The 18,962-nt window shown below is 54.3% G+C and overlaps 1 protein-coding gene across 1 annotated transcript; it reads left to right on the top strand.

Annotated features, from left to right (window-relative positions):
* The first annotated feature begins 2,547 nt into the window (after nucleotides 1-2,547).
* FADS6 (fatty acid desaturase 6) lies at nucleotides 2,548-17,772 on the top strand. The gene is made up of 6 exons (XM_068978548.1): nucleotides 2,548-2,712; nucleotides 3,362-3,528; nucleotides 14,043-14,223; nucleotides 14,977-15,164; nucleotides 16,394-16,573; nucleotides 17,362-17,772. Exons 1-6 carry the CDS (start codon nucleotides 2,550-2,552, stop codon nucleotides 17,509-17,511), a joined length of 1,029 nt encoding a protein of 342 aa, XP_068834649.1. The 5' UTR covers nucleotides 2,548-2,549; the 3' UTR covers nucleotides 17,512-17,772.
* Nucleotides 17,773-18,962: the final 1,190 nt, after the last annotated feature.

An 18,962-nucleotide genomic window follows, 5' to 3' on the forward strand; every position in this document is an offset into this window, starting at 1 on the left:
AACTTCGCACGCACTGCAGGGTAAGTGCTGGAGAAGGCAAGGGAACCCCACTCCAGCACTTTTGCCTGGAAAATCCCATGGGCGGAGGAGCCTGGTAGGCTGCAGTCCATGGGCTCGCTAAGAGTCAGATGCGACTGAGCGACTTCAATTTCACTTTTCACTTTCATGCATTGGAGAAGGAAATGGCAACCCACTCCAGTGTTCTTGCTTGGAGAATCCCAGGGACAGCGGAGCCTGGTGGGCTGCCGTCTATGGGGTGGCACAGAATCGGACACGACTGAAGTGACTTCGCAGCAGCAGGGTAAGTGTATATATTTACCTTACAAGAAACCGTCAAACTGTTTTCCAAAGGGTTTGCACCACTCTGTACTCTCATCAACAACAAATGAGAGGTCTGTGATTTCACATCCCCTTGCCAAGGATTAGCAGTGCCCGGCTATTTTAATTTTAGCTATGCTCTGGATCTGAAGGGCTCTCTTACTGGGATTTTAAGGTGCATTTCCCTCAAGACGAATGATGTAGCGCATCTTTTCCTGTGCTTATTGGTCGTGTGTACCTTTTCTTTGGTGAGCTGTCTATTCAAGTCTTTTGGATTTTGTTATTCCCCCATCTCTCCCAACCCCCAGCCCCTACCCCAGCCATCTCCACCTGTAGCATACCGTCTTGCTTTAAGTCGGTTCTCAATTAAGGCTGCCTCTCTCCGAGGAGACCACAGGGATTCTTTGCTCCTCTGAGCTCCTTCAATACACATCTGCCTCTCCTCCTGTTCAACACAGTACCACTTAGCTGTCCAAAGGGTGGACGAGGCTGGACGAGTGGCTTCTTGGTACCAGAAAGTTCACAAGCAGTGGGATTCTGCCCTTATAGAATGATAATATTGCACCTTAATAGCAACTATGCTTTTTAAAAGTATAGGTATCCCCATCCCTGAAAATGTCAGAGTATCTGAGAAAGAGGAACCTGAAGGTGGAATAGAGAGTGGGAAGGTCACTCCCCCATCACCACCCCATGCTTCTGTCTTAAGAATGTCTGATAAAAGCAAAAGATGATTGGGCCTGGAGGAGATGTCCTGGATTTGAGTTCTAGTTTTGCTGTTTGGTAACTATGGGGGGGCTGTGGGCAGATCTGGGCCTCCATCAGTTAAATGGGGATGGCATCATCCTCTGGGAGTTGTGGGGGTCACACAAAGCCTGTTAAGTGCGCAGAAGCGGTGGTAAACTGTAAGGAGCCAGGTGTGCTTGCTCGGGCGTGTGTGTGTTGGCCTGTTAAATTACAGACTCTTTAGAATTGCTGACCTGGTAAAGAAAATCTTGCCTATATATTTTTTTTAAAAAAAATTGAACGGATAAACGCGCAAGAAATCATGAAGGAAAACACCAAAGAAGATAAAGGAATGCAAGTCCTAAGCGTTCCGGACTCTGTTTCTGGTTTCTCTTCCGTTTCCTCCCAGCCTCCTCCCCGCCTTCCTCTCCCCCTTCTCCTCCCTCCTCCAAAGGGCTCCTGCCCGCCCCCCCCCCCCACCACCCCAGGCCTCGTTTTAAAGGGACCTCTATATGAAACCATATGAAAAAACCATATGAAAAAAGAGAAAGGACCCTCAGAAGTGGAGGAGAATGTTTGCACAACACAGCGGCTTTGCTCCCAGGGCCAAGGCCAGACTCCCGCAGCGCCGGGTCAGGGCCTGGGCGGATGGGAAGGGCCAGGACGCTTGCTGCTCCGGTCTCCAGGGCCCTTTGCAGTGGCCTTCAGCCCCGGGCACCCCTGAGTGAGCGGTACCGCAGAGGGACCCCACCTGAATGCGTTTTCTCTACAGCAGTCCCTTTTCAATCCCAAATCCACTGGGCTAGAGAGACAGCTGCCCACGTGCGGCTGCTAAAGCCGGATTCAGAGGGGAGCACCCCACCACCACCACCACTCAGAGGCTTGAACGAGGCCTTGAACTTTCTGTCCCATGAATTCACACATCTTTCCCGACACTGTTTCAGGTCCTGAAGATAAGACTGGAAAAAAGCGGCAAAGTGAGGCCTGCCGGTACCAGCGTCCCCTCTGTGGGTGGAGACAGGGGACGAATGTCCGTGTCGGGTGTGGAGCGGCTGCTAAGTGCTACTGGGAAAAATGCTTAAGTTCAGGGATTAAAAAAAGGTCCCACAAACCCAAGCAAGGTGCGGCGCCGGGATCATATAAAGGAGTTATTTGAGGTCAGGCGGTCAGGGAAAGTCCTGGGAGAGGAGGGTCTCTACGGGGGTCCTCGCGCCCCCATCCCGTCCGAGCCCCCGCCCCCTCCGCGGCGATTTGCTTCTGGCTCCAGGTGGCCTCCCCACCCCCGCGCATCCGTGCGCTCCTCCTGCGCCCGTTCTGGTCCCGCCCGCCAGGAGGGTGGCCCCGGACCGGCCGAGTCGCTCTGGGCGCGCACCCTGATACTGGGGGCGGGTGTCCCCAGCCGCCGCGTGACTCCGCCCCGCCCGCGCTCGGCGCCTCGGCCGCCCGGCGCCGCAGACGCTCCCGATCCTGCGAGTCCTCGGCGGGTGCCCGGCCCGAGCGCGGAGCCCATGGAGCCGGCGGGGGGCGCGCCCCGGGAGAGCGCCGGGGCCGAGGCGCTGCTGGGCGAGCTGGAGGCGCGGGTGCAGGAGGTAGTGAGGGCGAGCTCGTGGTGGGAGCGCCACGGCGTGGACTGCGCCATCCTCGCGCTCAGCCTCTTCGCTTTGCCACCCGGTGAGGGACACGGGGACTGGGGGCTGCGGGGCCCGCTGGGCGGTGGGGGAGGGTGTCGGGGACGGGCGGCGGGGTGGGATAGATGGCGCGTGCCTGGGACACCAGGACAGAGGGTCAGCCCGGAAAGTCTGGTTGGGGAGTGCTGACTTGTGTACCCGGAGATGCCCCGATGGATCAAGGGCAGTGGAGGAGAAAGTTGAGCCGAGACAGGGAGAAGCGGCAGGGGTGGGGTAGGGGGGGTGGGGGGGTGGAGGGGTGGGCTGGGGGAAAGGGGCGAGGTGGGGGGATGAGATGGCCTGGGGAGGGGGAGGGTGCTCCATGGGGTGCCCGGGGAGGGGGCGAGGGGCGTGTTCCCTCTGGCAGGGGCGCAGAATCAAGATTCCCGGCCTCTCCTCGGTGAGTCAGTGGCGCTCTGTCTTGTCTCAGAGCCTTTAGGGAGAGCCAACCCATCCTACTCTGGCCTGCATGGAACCTGCCACATCGCTGTCCGTGGCAGTCCCCAGGGCTGGGCCCTCTTTGGCCCGGGCTTCCAGGGGTGCAGGCTGGGGCGTTTGGGCTCAGATCTCCAAGAATCAGAGAAAGACCCGCTGCCCTTAAGGCTCCTCCGCTTGCAGCCAACCCTCTCTCCCCCGCCCCCCGCCCCCCGCAGGGTTCCTGTGCCTGCGCTCTGACAGGCCCCTGGTCTTTGCCCTGGGCATCACCATCCTGGGGGTGTGCCACTACACGCTGACCGTCAAGGGCAGCCACCTGGCCACTCACGGCGCCCTCACCGAGTCCAGAGGCTGGAGCAAGGTCTGGACGCTTTTCTTTGTGGAGGTGAGCCTGGGACGGGGTGGGAGCTGCTGCGAGGCCTTGATGTGAGAATCTAAGCGTGCACAGCCCTGTGAGCCCTCGAGGGCCAGCAGCTGCAGCTGTTGGCACGTGGGCCCAAGCGTGTCGCCTGCCTGCACTACAGTCTGTGTGTGTCTGCGTGTGTGCACAACCCCAAGCCCTTGAGAGGGTAGAGGGCTGCATGAGGAATGATCAGTGCTCAACTGAGGCCGGAGACACAGCCGGAGCACCTGTTTCTCCTGGGGGTGGCTCTCTTCTTCGCAACACTGGTTCGGGAGGGTGGACCTTCTTCCTACCCTCAGGACTCCTGCGGCTGGCAGTCCTGGCTGCAACCTTCGGGCTTCCTGGTTTTGCAGTTGGGGTTTGGGATGTGAACCACGGACAGAGGGCAGGGGGAGCAGGGGCCTGGTGTCCGTCCCAGCACCCCAGTTCCATAACAGCCCCCACCTCCTGACACCTGGCGATAGTGGAGCCTCCTAGAAGCCCCCTGCTTCCCTGGGTCTGTATGGGGAGGGCCCCTCCTCTCTCTTGATTCTTGCCCCGCTTCTCCCACCATCTCCCCAGCCTGCCTCAGCCTGCGGGTACGGTCAGGAAGGCAAAGGTGTCTGGCCTGGTTCCCCTTTTCTGGACCGGTCTCAGGTCTCTGATGCTCTGACACCCCCTCTTCCCTCCCCTCCAGGTGCCACCCCCACCATGGACCCTGGGTCCCTTATGAACAAATGTGAAAGCTGGTACCAGAAACAGTCCTTTTGTGCCAGGAACTGGTTACTGTGACCAATTAACTCAATTATTAACTTTTCTTTTTTTAAAAGAGCTTTTATTTGTTTATTGGCCGCACCACGAAGCAGGTGGGATCTTAGTTTTCCAACCAGGGATGGAACCCTCACCCCTTGCTTGGAAGCTCAAAGTCTTAACCACTGGACCACCAGGGAAGTCCCTCAATTACTAACTTTTAATAAAGTTATATAACTTTACATAACTGTACATGCATGCACACAGGACGTTTTATAAACTTATAGTGCATGAGTTAGACGAGAGGAAGTGCTGTCTGTCCAGCGCCCTCCATCGCCTTCAGTGTCCCCAAACCCGCCTCTCCCACCTGCGCACGTTTCTATTTTTTTCTTACAGGGAGGGAGATTCCTTAATTTGTTATTTTTTAAGGTACTTATCTATTTGGCATCAGGTCTTAGTTGTGGCACTCGGGATCTTTGATCTTCGTTGCATGATCTTTAGTTGCAGCATGTGGGATCTAGTTCCCCAGCTAGGGACTGAACCTGGTGCATTTGGAGCGTCAAGTCTTACCCACTGGACCATCAGGGAAATCCCTGCACACATTTCTAAAATGCAAAGGACCAGTGGGGGGGACTTCCGGTCCAGTGGGTAAGACGCCGAGGCAGGTTTCCCAATGCAGGTTTCTGGGTTTGATCCCCAATCCGCGATCTAGATCCCACATGCTGCACTGAAGACCCAGCATAGCCAAATAAAGAAAAATAAAGAAATATACTTTTTAAAAAGGACAAGGGGAACCAATGGGTCCTCAGGGTCCATTTCAAGACACTGTTCTTCCCAGTGACCCCTGAGCGTTGGTCTCAGCCAAGCTCTAAGGTACAGACCCAACCCTGGAGCCAGGGTCAGATGCCCTCTGCACCAAGTTTGTAATCACAAGCAGAGGAGGATCCAAGCATGTTGTGCTGTCACGTGGGCTCTGTCAAAGCTGCACTGAGCCCCAGGGGCCTGGGGGCAGCTGAGAAGGTGGAGTCTTCCCAGGCTCCCCAGATGGAGGGCTCCAGCTGAACCACAGCACGGGACCCACCCGGAGGGAACCCGGCAGCCTGGTGGCCACACCTCGTCTCGTCCCCTGGGACCCAGGGCAGTGGCCTCATCTTTGCCTCTTTAGTCCCTGGCACAGGGCTGAGCTCAATGTTTGTAGACGATGACCCTGCAGGGGACACGGGGACAAGGTCCAGCGAAGAGCAGGCTGCCGGAGGGTCACAGCCTGGAGGCAGGTGAGCCCCACATAGTGGGGAAGGCTTGGCTTCCATCCCCAGCTGTGACGGCTGGTATGCTGCAGGCAGACTGCAAATTTCTTGAGGGCAACCTGAGTGGGAGGCCTCTGCTTTTCCACCCCCCATGCCTCAAGGCATGGCCCTGACTCTGGCCAACCTCAGGGAAGATTCAGCTCCCAGTGGGAAGGAGCCGTCGGCTCCACGTCCTTGGCCACTGGCATGGGTGGGGCTAGTGGATTCTTTCCTTTTGTCAACCAGGCAGCGGACAGTGTCGGGGCCACCTTGGACACACTGACTCTGTGACCTTGGACAAGTTACTTAATTTAGCATCTAAGTGTTGGTTTCTCCATGTAATAAATGAGAATAATAATGTTACTTCCATTGTGAAACCAGTGTGAATATTAAACGAGACACCCTAGGTCTTCATTAGGGCCTAGGCCTGACTCTTCAATGCCTGCTTCCAAGTAACAAGCTCCACCACACCCATCACCTTTTTTTTTTCCTCTGGAGGGAACACACAGTCAGTTGCAAGGAAAAGGTTAGTGGTTTTTGTTACGTGTTTTGTTTGTTAGCTTTTTTTTTTTTTTAACTTCTTCAAATGCTTTAGTTTTCTGTTTGCTTTTTTTTTTTTTTTAACACTTTTGTCTGCGCTGGATCTTTGTTGCTGCAGGGCTTTTCTCTAGTAGTGGCGAGCTGGGGTTACTCTCCAGTTGCCGTGCGCTGGCTTCTCCTTGCGGTGGCTTCTCCTGTTGCAGAGCAACAGAGCTCTCGCGCGTGAGGGCTTCAGAAATTGCGGCTCCCAGTCTCTGGAGCCTCTGCTCATTAGCTGTGGCACACGGGCTGAGCAGTACCACAGCATGTGGGATCTTCTTGGACCAGGGATCGAACCCGTGTCGCCTGTATTGGCAGGCGGATTCTTTACCATTGAGCCCACTAGGGAAGCCCAGCGTTGTTTATTTTTAACTGAAAGGTTGACCAGCTTATACAAAGCTCAGTGGATCTGTGTGTGGTGTGTGTGTGTGTATTGAGGGGGCTGTTTGCTGAGCCCTGAACCATACCTATCCTTTGCATCACACAGAGGACCAGCTCTTGCCAAGTAGGATCTCAGCAGACTACCTGGGACCCTCCTGGATCCCCGGCTCCCCCATCTTTCACGTCCCGTTGTGTCTCTTTCATCCTCCGCTTGTCAACTGCCTGCGCTCTTTCCAAACCATGACCCTCAGGAGGCAGCGTCACTATAGAAGAATCTAGTACCCTAGTCACAGCCTCAGGTGTCAACTGGAGTGTCACTGGCTTTCCTGGTGCATCCAGCTTTTGCCAGGCCTCTTTCACAATCTGCTGGCACGAGCTGGGGGTGAGAGAAGTCACCCTTTCTGACCCGTTGGATCTGAGGGGAGGGCAGCCAGGATGGCGCGGGCAGCTGACATCCAGGTTGCTATTGCTTCTCTGCTAAGGTATCCAAAATCATATACCCCACTCACGCCAGGACTGACTTCCCTCCGAACACCCACTTCCCGTCTACACCACGATGTTCCATTCCATTCAGTGCACCTCTGACCCTTTCCCTTGCCCACAGATTACCCTCACCTGCCTGCTCCCTATCCTGGCTTATGTCATGAGGACTTCAGTTATCTTCTTGGGTACTGCCTGTCAAGGGCCACAGGAATGGAGGGGCAGGCTGGGGTGGGCAGGCCCCCATCGTTCCAGTACTGAAGCTTGGAAAAGTTTATTTTTTAATTTATAGTTGATTTACAATGTTGTGTTAATTTCTACTATACAGCAAGGTGATTCAGTTACACACACACACACACATATATACACACATTCTTTTTCGTATTATTTTCCATTATGGCTTATCACAGGGTATTCACCCATTCTCTGTAATAGTTTGCATCTGCTGACCCCAGACTCCCAGTCACTCCCCTACTCCTATCCCCCTTGGCAACCCCAAGTCTGCTCCCCGTGTCTGTGAGTCTGTCCCCTGTGTCTGTGAGTCTGTTTCTGTTTTGTAGATAAATTGATCACATATAAGTGATATCTTTCATACAGTGTTTGTCCTTCTCATTCTAACTTACTTAATATGATAATCTCTAGGTCCATCCATGTTGCTGCAAGTGGTATTATTTCATTCTTTTTTTATGATTAATATTCCATATATATATTTCACATCTTATAATCACATTATATTCCATATAGTATATATTATCATATTATATATATATGTATATACCACATCTGCTTTATTCATTCATGTGTCGATAGGCATTTAGTCTGTTTCCATGTCTTGGCTATTATAAATAGTGCTGTAATGAACACAGGGATGCATGTATCTTTTCAAATTATAGTTTTCTCCAGATCCATACCCAGGAGTGGGTCGCAGGATCATATGGCAACTCTGTCTTCAGTTGGAGAAGATTAACTCCTGCAATCAGGAAGGCTTTAGGGACTCCCTTGCCAGTCACTCACAGTCAAGATGTTCCCCTAAGTGGGAGGGAACAGGCCATGCCAGTTACTAAGCTCCATTGTGTCTCAACTTCCAACTTTCCTTTTAAAGTCGGCTTTGTGCTATGGGGGTGGCGTCACAGCTGGTCCACGGAGAGCCCAGGCCGGATCTGCCCAGGGGGAGGGTTGTCACCCGGGGGAATACTGTCACCTTCTTTCCAATCCCCTGTGGTGGTGGTGGAAACCAAGCCTGAGCCCAGAACCTGGGGAGCCTGATTACAATGCTCGAACGATTACGATTCTCTTCCTACCAGTTCACTGTGGCCCTTTATCTTCTGGGCTGTCTCTCACCTTGTTTCTGTTTGGCCCCACCTGAACCCTGAGGGGTGGTCCTCTGAGCATGCTCCACTGTGATTTTTAAATTTTTTAATTAAAAAAAAAAATTTAGCAGGCAAGCTCAGATCTGTAGTACAAAACATACTTCTTCTAAAAAAAAAACTTTTGTGCTTTTGAAATAGAGATTCACAAGACACTGCAAAAACAGATCAGAGAGGACAAAGCGGTCCAGTGGACCCTTTACCTAGTCTCCTCAGTAGTTACATGTATTTGTCATTCAACATTTGATACCACATTTGAGCCACCCTGGTGGCTCAGTGGTGAAGAATTCAGCTGCCAATGCAGGAGACGTGGGTTCGATCCCTGAGGGAGGAAGGTCCCCTGGAGAAGGAAATGGCAACCCACACCAGTGTTCTTGCCTGGGAAAGCCCATGGACAGAGGAGCCTGGCAGGCTGCAAGTCTGTGGGGTCTCAGAGAGTCAGACACGACTGAGCGACTGGACAGCGATCCAGCACACCAGGACGCTGACTTTGGTGTGTGTGTGTCTGTGCGATTGTAACATGTGTGCAGATTTGTAAAATGTACTTGCAAGGGGTCGTGTGGCAGTTCCCACACCGCTGGGTCTCTGAAAGCTTGGCCCCGTGGGCTTGCACATGGGCCCCCAGAAGCTGAGGATGCTGGAGCAGGGTCAGGTGGTCATCTGTGCGTGGTGGCCCTGAGCCTGGTGAGTGTCCTTGGGTGGGTATGGTGGTGAGGGGTCTTGGAGAAAAGGGTGGGGCTGCTCCAGGGGGCTTGTGGCTGCCCAGCAGGGAGGGGAGACTTGGAGGGAAGCTGGGTTTGCTGGGGAGATCTAGGGGCTGAAACAGTGTCGGTCAGTTGAGGCTCCACATGGGTGCTGGTTGAGCAGCTCAAAATCACTGAGCTTTCGCTCCTGGCCCAGCCCTCTGCTGGGTGCTGGGGACACAATGGTGAGCAGAACCCTTTTTCAGTTCCCCAAGGGGTCAGAGTCCAGTGGGTAAACAGGCACACACGAATGACATCAAAATAATAGAAGTCTTCATTATACCCACTGACCATTACTGGGTGCTTACTGTGTAGTTGATGTCAGTTAATAATCACGCCTCCTTGTGAGGTCAAACCTATTATCACCCTTACTTTGTGGATGAGGAAACACTGGTCTGGCAGGTTAGGTCACTTGCCCCCGGCTGCTCAGCTGCTGCACAATGTAGCCCAGGGCCCGGACAGGCAGATTGTGAAGGCAGCTGTGTGAAGGCCGGGGGAACACAGAGAGGAGAGAGTGTGGCAGGGACATGGTCCGGTGTCTGCCAGTGTTTTGGGCTGTGATGACTAGGGTGTGTCTGTGTGTCTGCACATGCGTGCAAGTGTGTATGTGTTGGTCCTGGCATCTAGCAGATAGGGGGCAAGGTTGCTGGTAGACAGTCTACTATGCACAGGATATGGAACATAAATGTATGAAAGTGTTAGTCCCTCAGTGGTGTCTGACTCTTTGCAACCCCATGGACTGTAGCCTGACAGGCTCCTCTGTCCATGGGCTTCTCCAGACAGGAATACTGGAGTGGGTTGCCATGCCTTCCTCCAGGGGAATCTTCCCTTCCCAGGGATCTAAGCCAGGTCTCCCATATTGCAGGCAGATTCTTTACCTGAGCCACCAGGGAAGCCCCCAGTCCCCAGAGGCAATAGTGGCAAAGCTGAGAACCCCTGGTGAGAGCATCTGGAGGAGACGCTGTCAGGACAGGCTGGCTGGGCCCAGAAGTGGGAAGGTGGTTGCTGGTTCGACTTTTTGTGACCCCATGGACTATAGCACACCAGGCTCCATAAAGTTCTTCAGGCAAGAATACTGGAGTGGGTTGCTATTTCTGTTTCTATGTCCTATACTTTAAAAAAAAAAAAAACAACATTATTTGGCTGTGCTGGGTCTTAGTTGCAGCATGTGAGATCTTTAGTTGAGACATATGGGATCTAATTCCCTAACCAGGGATGGAACCCAGGCCCCCTGTGCTGGGATCATGAAGTCTTAGCCATGGGACCACCAAGTAAGTCCCCAGGTGTCCTATACTTGATGTGACAAACTTAAAGCGGGGAAGACTCCAGCCCACAGTCCCTCCTGCCTGAGGGATGCTGCCTCTGGGACAACCCTCAGCCCCTCCTCCTCACCCCGCCCACCCTGTGGCCCTCTTCTCCTGTCCCCACCCCACCCCCACCCCACCCCCGCCGCCAGGCTTTGAGCTGGAGACTTGGCTCCTGTCTTGATTGCCTCCTCCTCCTCCTCCCTCCAGATCCCTCCTTCTGCCCCTGCCCTCTGGTCCTCACCTCTCTCACTGGCCACACCTACAGCCTCCGCCTGGCACCTGCCTCATCCTGACCCTCCCCTTCCGATCCAGTAAGTGACCTGTTAGGACACTCTGTGTCCTAATCTTGTAATGACGGTTTTCAATCCTGCAAAATATTGTTTGCTTAAAAATTAAAAGAGGAAAATATTAGAGGACACATAAAGAGATAGAGGACCTCCCTCACCTCCCAGGAGGAAAATGGGGCAACTGAGGGGTGGGGTAGGAAGAAGACTTCCCCACCCCACTGCATATTTTTTGAATTATGCAAACATATTACCTGCTCAAAAGATAAATTATTTACAAAAGTACCAAGTTAGAGAACTACCTTTGGCTGCTGGTGGAGGTCTGAGAATGCTTAATGAATAAACAACTAAATGAATGAGAGATCAGGGGAGGAGGGACCCCGATTTATTTTAATTTTTATTTATTTGCTTTTGGCTGCCCTGGGTCTTCGCTGTTGCTCTTGGGCTTTCTCTAGTCATGGTGAGCACCTCTTCGTTAAGGTGCTTGGGCTCCTCACTTCGGTGGCTTCTCTTGCTGGGGAGCACCGGCTTTAGGCACGTGGGCTCCGGCAGTTGCCAGTCGGGGGCTGCAGAGTGTGGTGGGTCCCCCAACTGTAGCTGAGAGGAGATGTTGAGAGGAATTATACTGACGTCTACCCCACACTCACTTTGGCCACTTGAGGGGCCTGAGTGCGGCTAAGAGATCTAGGTTCTTAAATCTGCCTGAGAGTCGTAGAAGGTAGTGATATCAGGAAGCTTCTGGAACTTTCTCTGGATCTGGATGGGAGATCGTCTTGGGCAAGGCCTGTAAATAATCCTTTGCAGCAGGACCGTCTGTAATGCGTGGCCCTGTCCCCCTGTCCTTTGATGGGTGCACGTAATACATGCCGAACCCTGTGTCCAGTCTCTCTCCTCCTCCCAAGCCCACCATGTTCCCTCTCATTCTGGAAAGAACATCTAGATGGGAGGGAGAATTCCAGTGTATAGAAATAGCCTCAGATCTGGGTTTCTTTTCTTTTTTAATGCGGACCATTTTAAAAGTCTTTATTGAATTTGTTACAATTCTGCCTCTGTTGGGAAGCGGTGGGGGTCTTAGCTCCCAACCAGGGATGGAACCCGAACCCGAACCCCCTCATTAGGAGGTGAAGTCTCAGCCCTGGACCACCAGGGAAGTCCTCTCAGATCTGTTCTTATTCTTGCAAAAAGGCAGGTGACACATATTCCAGAAGCTTGTGCTGAGTCACAAACCAGGTGTTACATGGTGGGCCCTGCCCCCAATTCTCTGGTCTGGGCATGTGGCTGAGAATCTGGCCCCACAGGTCCCTGAGGTCAAGCTTGGTAGGGTTCAGGCCCCAGGCTGTTTCTGGCTCAAAGCATGATCAGCTGCTAGTCTAAGCAGAGATGCCAGAAGGAAGAGCAGATTGCTGAGTGCAGCTAACATTTCTTGAAGCAAAAAGCAATGCAGGCAGGCTCGGCCTTTGGAGCAGAAGTATGAGGAAGGAAAACAGTTAAAAACAGCAGTTAAAGGCAGTCACGGACTTCCCTTTTGGTGCCAGTGCAGGGGACGCAGGTTCGACCCCTGGTCCGGGAAGACCCCATATGCCCAGGGTCAGCTAAGCCCGTGTGTCACCACCGCCGAAGCCTGCACACCCTAGAGCCTGCGCTCAGGGACAAGAGAAGCCACCCTCGAGAAAGTCCTTGAGCGGCCGAGAAGTAATTAATAATTAAATTAAAAACAAACAAAAAACCAACAACAAAAGCCCAGTTACTTTTTTCCAGCTACAGAACCGTGAGGCTCAAAATACACTTGCAAGCCTTGGGCAGAGGCGGGCTGGCCTCTGAGGAGGCCCTGGCAGATCCTGGCAACAGCTCCTTTGTGAACCAACTGGTCCTTTTTTTTTTTTTTTTAAATAATTGATTATATTTTACTTTTTTAAAATTTATTTTTTATTTTTTTATTTGACCGTGCCGTGCAGCATTTAGGGATCCCTGACCGAGGACTGCATCCAAGGCCCCTGCCCCGGGAGCCCGCAGCCTTAACCACTGGACCACCGGGGAAGTCCCCTGCTCTGCTCTTTGTGGCGCTCACGGTGACTGGCATTGGGTCGCCCTTCACACCCTCCAGGATATAGGCAGGCAGCATCTTCAATAAAATGAGCAAAGTCTTCTGGCTTTTGGATAAAATATTGGAAGAGACTGAGGTTGGGTGTGTTAATTTGCATATATCTGCATGAGAAACACTTTGGCGCCTCTTTCATATTCAGAATGACTGCTCTTCTGGGATTCAGGTAGCTGCTGCTGCTGCTGCTCCTACCAGCTTCAGAGACTCTCATGTGGGGTCATGCTAAAGAGTCACCCCTAGGAAGTTAACTCTTGGCCACCACTGGGGCACCCTCACCCTGGGTGCCACCCTCAGGGACCGTTCAGAAGATGGCGTTTCTTCCTCCCTAGACTCCCCTCACTGTGGTGGGCTCAGGATGCAAAGCAGTGTCATGAAAGTACAGATGTTTCCACGGTGAACACTCACGAAATAATTGCCATCAGATGCCTGGAGCTTTGCCTTCAATGCGTCCAGTCCTCCAGCAGCCCTCTCAGACTTGCTTGCCTCCCGCCCCCAAATGCTTTGCAGCATCATACTGAGTGGATAGAGCTGCTTTTTTTTTTTTTATGATTATTTATTTGGTTGCGTCGGTTCTTAGGGGCTTCCCAAGTGGCGCTAATGGGAAAGAACCTGCCTGCCAGTGCAGGAGGCAAGAGATGAGGGTTTCATCTAACCCTAACCCTGGAGGAGGGCATGGCGACCCACTCCAGTATTCTTGCCTGGAGTACCCCATGGGCAGAGGAGCCTGGCGGGCTATAGTCCATGGGGTCGCAAAGAGTCGGTATGGACCAATGAATCGACGTAGGGCGCCGACGCGCGCACACACACGCGCATCAGGTCTCAGCTGCGGCACCCGACCGCAGGATCTCTCTCTGCGGCTCACTGGCTCTTCACTGCACCGCGTGAGCTCCTCTAGTTGTGCTGCGGGACTCTTGAATGTGCAGACTCAGTAGTTGTGGCACACTGGGCTTAGCTGCCTCCAGGCCTGCGGGCTCTTAGTTCCCCAACCAGGGATTGAACCTGCCACCCCTGCACTGGCAGGCAGATTCTTAACCACCGAACCACCAGAGAAGTCCCAGGATGGGGTTGCTGCCCTAGGTCCCTGAGAGCTGATGGTCAAGGCTGATGAGCTGGGGGTGGAAGGCAGGAAGGCCTTGGAAAGGCAGAGTCTGAGGAAGGAGGGTCTTTTCGAGGCTCCAAGGGGCCAGCTTTGCTCGCCTGCGATGTGGACCCCACCCCGCTTCCGGCTCCCTCCTCCAGGTATGCACGTCCTTCACTGCGGAGTATGCCAAGTACGGACACGTGAAGATGCACCATGGCTACACCAACGTGCTGGGCCTGGGGGACTCAAGCACGTGGAGGCTGCCTTGCCTCAACCGCTACGTCTACATGTTCCTGGCTCCTCTCTTGATCCCCATCATAACCCCGCTGGTGGCTGTGGGTGAGTAAGCCAGGGCCATGCCCTGCAAAGACCTGGTCCCCCCACCCCCCTTCCCTTCCTCCCTCTCCTGGCTTCGTGGAGGCTTCATGAAGGAAGCGATGAGCCCTGAGTTGAGACCAGACAGAAACCTTCTGAGACAGCCAAGCAGGGTGGAAAGAACTTTGGAGCTGGGGCCCAGTCTGACTCTGCCGCTTACTGGCGGGTAATGACTGCAGGCAGATAACTTAACGTCTCTGAACTTCAGGTTCTTCCCTGCTCCTCAAGGATGGTGGGAAAGCATAATGAGGTCGTAGATGTAAAAGTGCTCTGTAAAGGCCTCATACTCTGTTGTACGTTATGTTTAGTCTCGTAGGAGCAATATTGTACGGTAGAAGGAGCAGGGGCTAAGGGCTCAAACCCCATGCCACCACTTACTATTAATATCAGACTGACCTCAGGTTGCTTAATGCTCTGTTTTCTATTCTAAAAATGGGCGAAAGAAAAAAAAAAAAAGGGAATTCCTTGGTGGTCCAGTGGTTAGGACTTGGCACTTTCACTGCTGGGGCCTGGGTTTGATCCCTGGTCGGGGAACTAAGATCCTGTAAGCCACACAGTGCAGCCAAAGGGGGAAAGAAAAGCGAATGAACCTACTCTTCAGGGCTGTAACTACCTTGGTCACCCGAGTTTGCACCACTCAGCCACCAGGGAGCCTGCTTCTGTTGTATCAGAACCTTGCCAACCCCCCCTCCCCCAACCTCTCGCCCCCTCTGGCAGAGCGGCTGAGAGAGGTGGAGCTCAGGACGGCCCTGCGGACACTGGGCCTCATCTCCCTGGGCCTTTATGCTCAATACTGGCTGCTCCTGAATGTGTCTGGCTTCCAGAGCCCCGGCTCGGCCCTGGCCTGCATGCTCATCACCAGGTCCCTGCTGGCCCACCCTTATCTCCACGTCAACATCTTCCAGGTGAGGCCTCCCCTACCCTGCACACAGGGGACGTGGGCATGGGGACCACCCTCCGGGGTGCCTGGCCAAAGGCTGGACTCTAGATTCTAGGGAGAGAGAGGCCACCAGGTGAAGTACTCCCTAGTCTTACCCTCTGCCCTTCTCCCTGTGGGTCATCACGGAGAGTTTTGGTCTCAGGTAAGGAGTTTACTTCCCTTCAACACTGGCTGCCAGTCGAGCATGGATGAGAGTTATTAAGCAGCTTCTGCGCAGAGGTGGCATGAATGGTAAAGAGCCTGCCTGCCAATGCAGGAGACGTAAGAGACCCGGGCTTGGTCCCTGGGTTGGGAAGATCCCCTGGAGGAGGGCATGGCAATCTGTCCCAGTACTCTTGCCTGGAGAATCCCATGGACAGAGGCACCTGGTGGGCTACAGTCCACAGGGGTGCAAAGAGTCAGACATGACAGAAGCGACCTTGCACACACATGTGCAAAGTTTACTTATTAAGCTCCTTAGGGACACAAATGAATAGGACCCCAGCTCCTAGCCTCGGGGCTCTTACTGTGATGAGCCCGAGGGAAGTGAACCAAGGGCCATCACCGAGGTCCCAGCGGGCATGTGTCTAGGTAAGATGCTGGAGATGGGAGGTCTTTGTGGGAGGCTGGCAGCTTAGCGCTCACTTCTGGGGCCACTTCAGTGGGGACGGTCACCTCCCTGCTCCCTGGACCAGTGAGGATCCCAACCTAGCACTTACCACCTGGCCATTAACGACTTAATCCCACGGTTGTGTTCCCTCCGCTTGTCCGGTGAGACTGGAAGTTCCCACTCACTTCCTCATCTTCTAGACTGAGGACAACACCTGGCAGAGGAGGCGTTTCTTGAACCATGAGCAGGATTTTGATTGTTGAAAGGAGAGCAGAGAAGGGTTTCTTCAGGATGAAGCGAAGGCACAGGGATGTGAGGGACAGTGGGGGGCAGTCGTGGACTTAGAGGACCACAGGGCCAGAGGGGCACCCAGACTCCCATTCATTGCGCTGACATGGGGACTGGTCCAGGGATGGGCGAGGCTCAGCACAGGACACAGAACCTCAGCCTCCTTGTGCCTCTTCTGGGTCCTGCCGGAGCAGGACATGAGACACACACAAGGACCCACGGGGCCCCCAGGTGCCAGCTGAGGATGCCGGGGCGGGGTGGGGACACATGGGTCTGCCCAGCCCGGCCGCAGGGCCTGACCCTTGTGTCTGTCACAGCACATCGGGCTGCCCATGTTCTCCCCCGACAAGAAGCCCCGACGGATCCACATGATGAGCCTGGGGGTGCTTAACCTGCCCCGGCTGCCCGTGCTGGACTGGGCGTTCGGCCACTCTCTCATCAGCTGCCACGTGGAACACCACCTCTTCCCCAGGCTCTCCGACAACATGTGCCTGAAGGTAGAGGGTGGGGCTGGAGGGGCTTGGATGAGGGAGCTGCCTGAGGGTGGAGGGGGAGTCCCCTTCAGAGCCCTCTGACCAACTGACCTGGCCAGAATTTCTCAGGAAGGGGCCGCTCAGGGAACAAGCAGCAGTGTGGCTTTTGATCAGAAACACTTGGGTTTCTGACCAAGCAGAGTGACTCTGTACAAGTTAACTGAGTGTCTCTGAGCCTCAGCTTCCTCATCTGTAAAATGGGACTAAGCCGTGCTTGGGCTTCCCTGGTGGCTCAGACAGTAAAGAACCTGCCTGCAATGCAGAAGACCCGGGTTCAATCCCTGGGTTGGGAAGATCCCCTGGAGAAGGGAATGGCTACTCACTCCAGTATTCTTGTTTGGAGAATTCCATGGACAGCGGAGCCTGGCGGGCTGCAGTACAAGGAGTTGCAAAGAGTCAGACACAACTGAGCAACTAACACTTTCAAGCAGCGCTTATGTTGACAGGTTTTGAAGATGATGGAGAAATGGACCTGAAATGTCAGGCACCTGTATGTGCTTGGTGAAAGGGAGAGATGGCGTTTGTCCACTTATGCTAAAGAGGACTGTCAGATAGTCAGGATCCCCGGAGAAGAATGCTGGGGATAAAACTCCCTTTCCCTTTCCTGCTGGAAATGTGGGAGTTCTCCCAGCCCCTCAGCTCCTCCCCAGCATCATGCGACAAAGCAGACAGGAGTTGGGGGCTGGGGAGAGGAAGGGTCCCCATGAGGATGCCTCTATCTGCAGCCTCTCCTCCCGCCCACCTTCTGGCAGGTGAAGCCCGTGGTGTCCCAGTTCCTCCACGAGAAGCAGCTGCCATACAACGAGGACTCCTACCTGGCTCGGTTCCGGCTGTTTCTCCAACGCTACGAGGAGTTCATGGTGCAGACTCCTCCCATCACAGAGCTGGTGGGGCTGCAGTGAGGGGTGGGCCGGCCCAGCCACCCCACTCTCCTTCCTGGGGCCCAGCCCTGGCTCTCCTGCCTCTGCTGGCCACCCCTGGGGCCGAGAGGGCGCTGACTCCCGCCCAGGGGCTGTGCTTCGCTCCACCAGAGTGTGGAGGCAGGTGGACAGTGAGGCGGGGAGCTCGCTCCGGGGCTTCCAGGGATCGCCTGCCCTGCTTGCTTTTTTAAGTTTTGAGGAATAAAGGTGGCTGGGCAGTCTGCTCAGTCTGGACCTCAGCCAACTTCATCTCAGGACTAAACAGCTGGATTCCTTCCTGCTTCCACTCTGAGCCTCGGGAGGGCTAGAGGACAGGGGTAAGGGGAGGCCCTAGGTTGGGGGCAGGCCAGGAGGGGCATGGAGAGAGAAGGGTCCACCTGCCCCCTGGCGAGGGCCTCCCTGGTGCCCGGGAGCTCTGAACTTGGCCACTGCTCCTTCCTGTGCCGTTTGAGGTTCCGGCCCCGAAGGAGCCCTCTCCCCAGGGACCACAGGGAGAGGTTACCTTCGGCAGACTTTCCTAGTATCTCAGCCAGGAAGCCTGTGCAAGACCCTGGGCTCAGCAGCTCCCGAGACCCACAGCATCTGTGAGCTCAAAGTGTGTGTTTTGTGGGGAAGGGTTCAGGGCAGATGAGGGTAGCAAGGGGGTAAGTGGCTTTGAGCAGGACCTTGGCTAGCTCTCCAAGTCGGCTTTGTTTGTGATGTTCCCATGGGGTGGAAGAATTCTCAACTGGGAGAGGGAGAAAATGACTGGGAGGGTAGCTGAGGCTGGAGAGGGGTTATGGGAACAGGCACTGGAGGTCAGATGGCCTTGGAGAGGAGAGGAAGGAGGGGGAGAAGGATGGGGATTCAGACACAAGAGCCAGGAGTCAAGGGCCACGCTTAGCTGTGAAAGGAATGTCTGCAGCCTGGGAGTGAGGCGGAGATGTAAGGGAGTGACCAATGCCAGCTGGAGGAAGAGGCTGGGTACTGGGGATGCCACTGAGATCCAGCCCAAAGCCGATGGCCTGGATAGAGAGCTGGGAGCAGCGCTGCCTGGAGGCTGGATGAGAAAGTGGGAGGCAGGGCCCGGCTGGAGGCTGAGGGAGGGTCAGAAAAGGAGGCTGGACCTCTGACACAAGGCCAGAGCAGTTAGTTTAAAACAGGGTTTCTCATTTTGGCACTGTGACGTTTTGGCCAGATAATTCTTTGTCGTTGGGGGGCCTCTGTTGTGCATTGTAGGATGTTTAGTCACCTCTCTAGCTTCTGTCCACTAGCTTGCCAAGTTGTGACAATCAAAAACGTCTCCAGTCATTGCCAAATGTCTCCTGGTTGGGGGGGCGAGCGGCAAAAACCCTCTCTGGTTGAGGACACGCAAGTCTCTCCTGAGTGCATGATCGCCTTGTTTTTCAGTGAAGTCCTTGGACAAGGTGAAGGCCATGCTGACCCTGATAAAG

Source organism: Capricornis sumatraensis, chromosome 8, assembly GCF_032405125.1.
Source record: "Capricornis sumatraensis isolate serow.1 chromosome 8, serow.2, whole genome shotgun sequence".
NCBI classification, from domain to species: domain Eukaryota; kingdom Metazoa; phylum Chordata; class Mammalia; order Artiodactyla; family Bovidae; genus Capricornis; species Capricornis sumatraensis.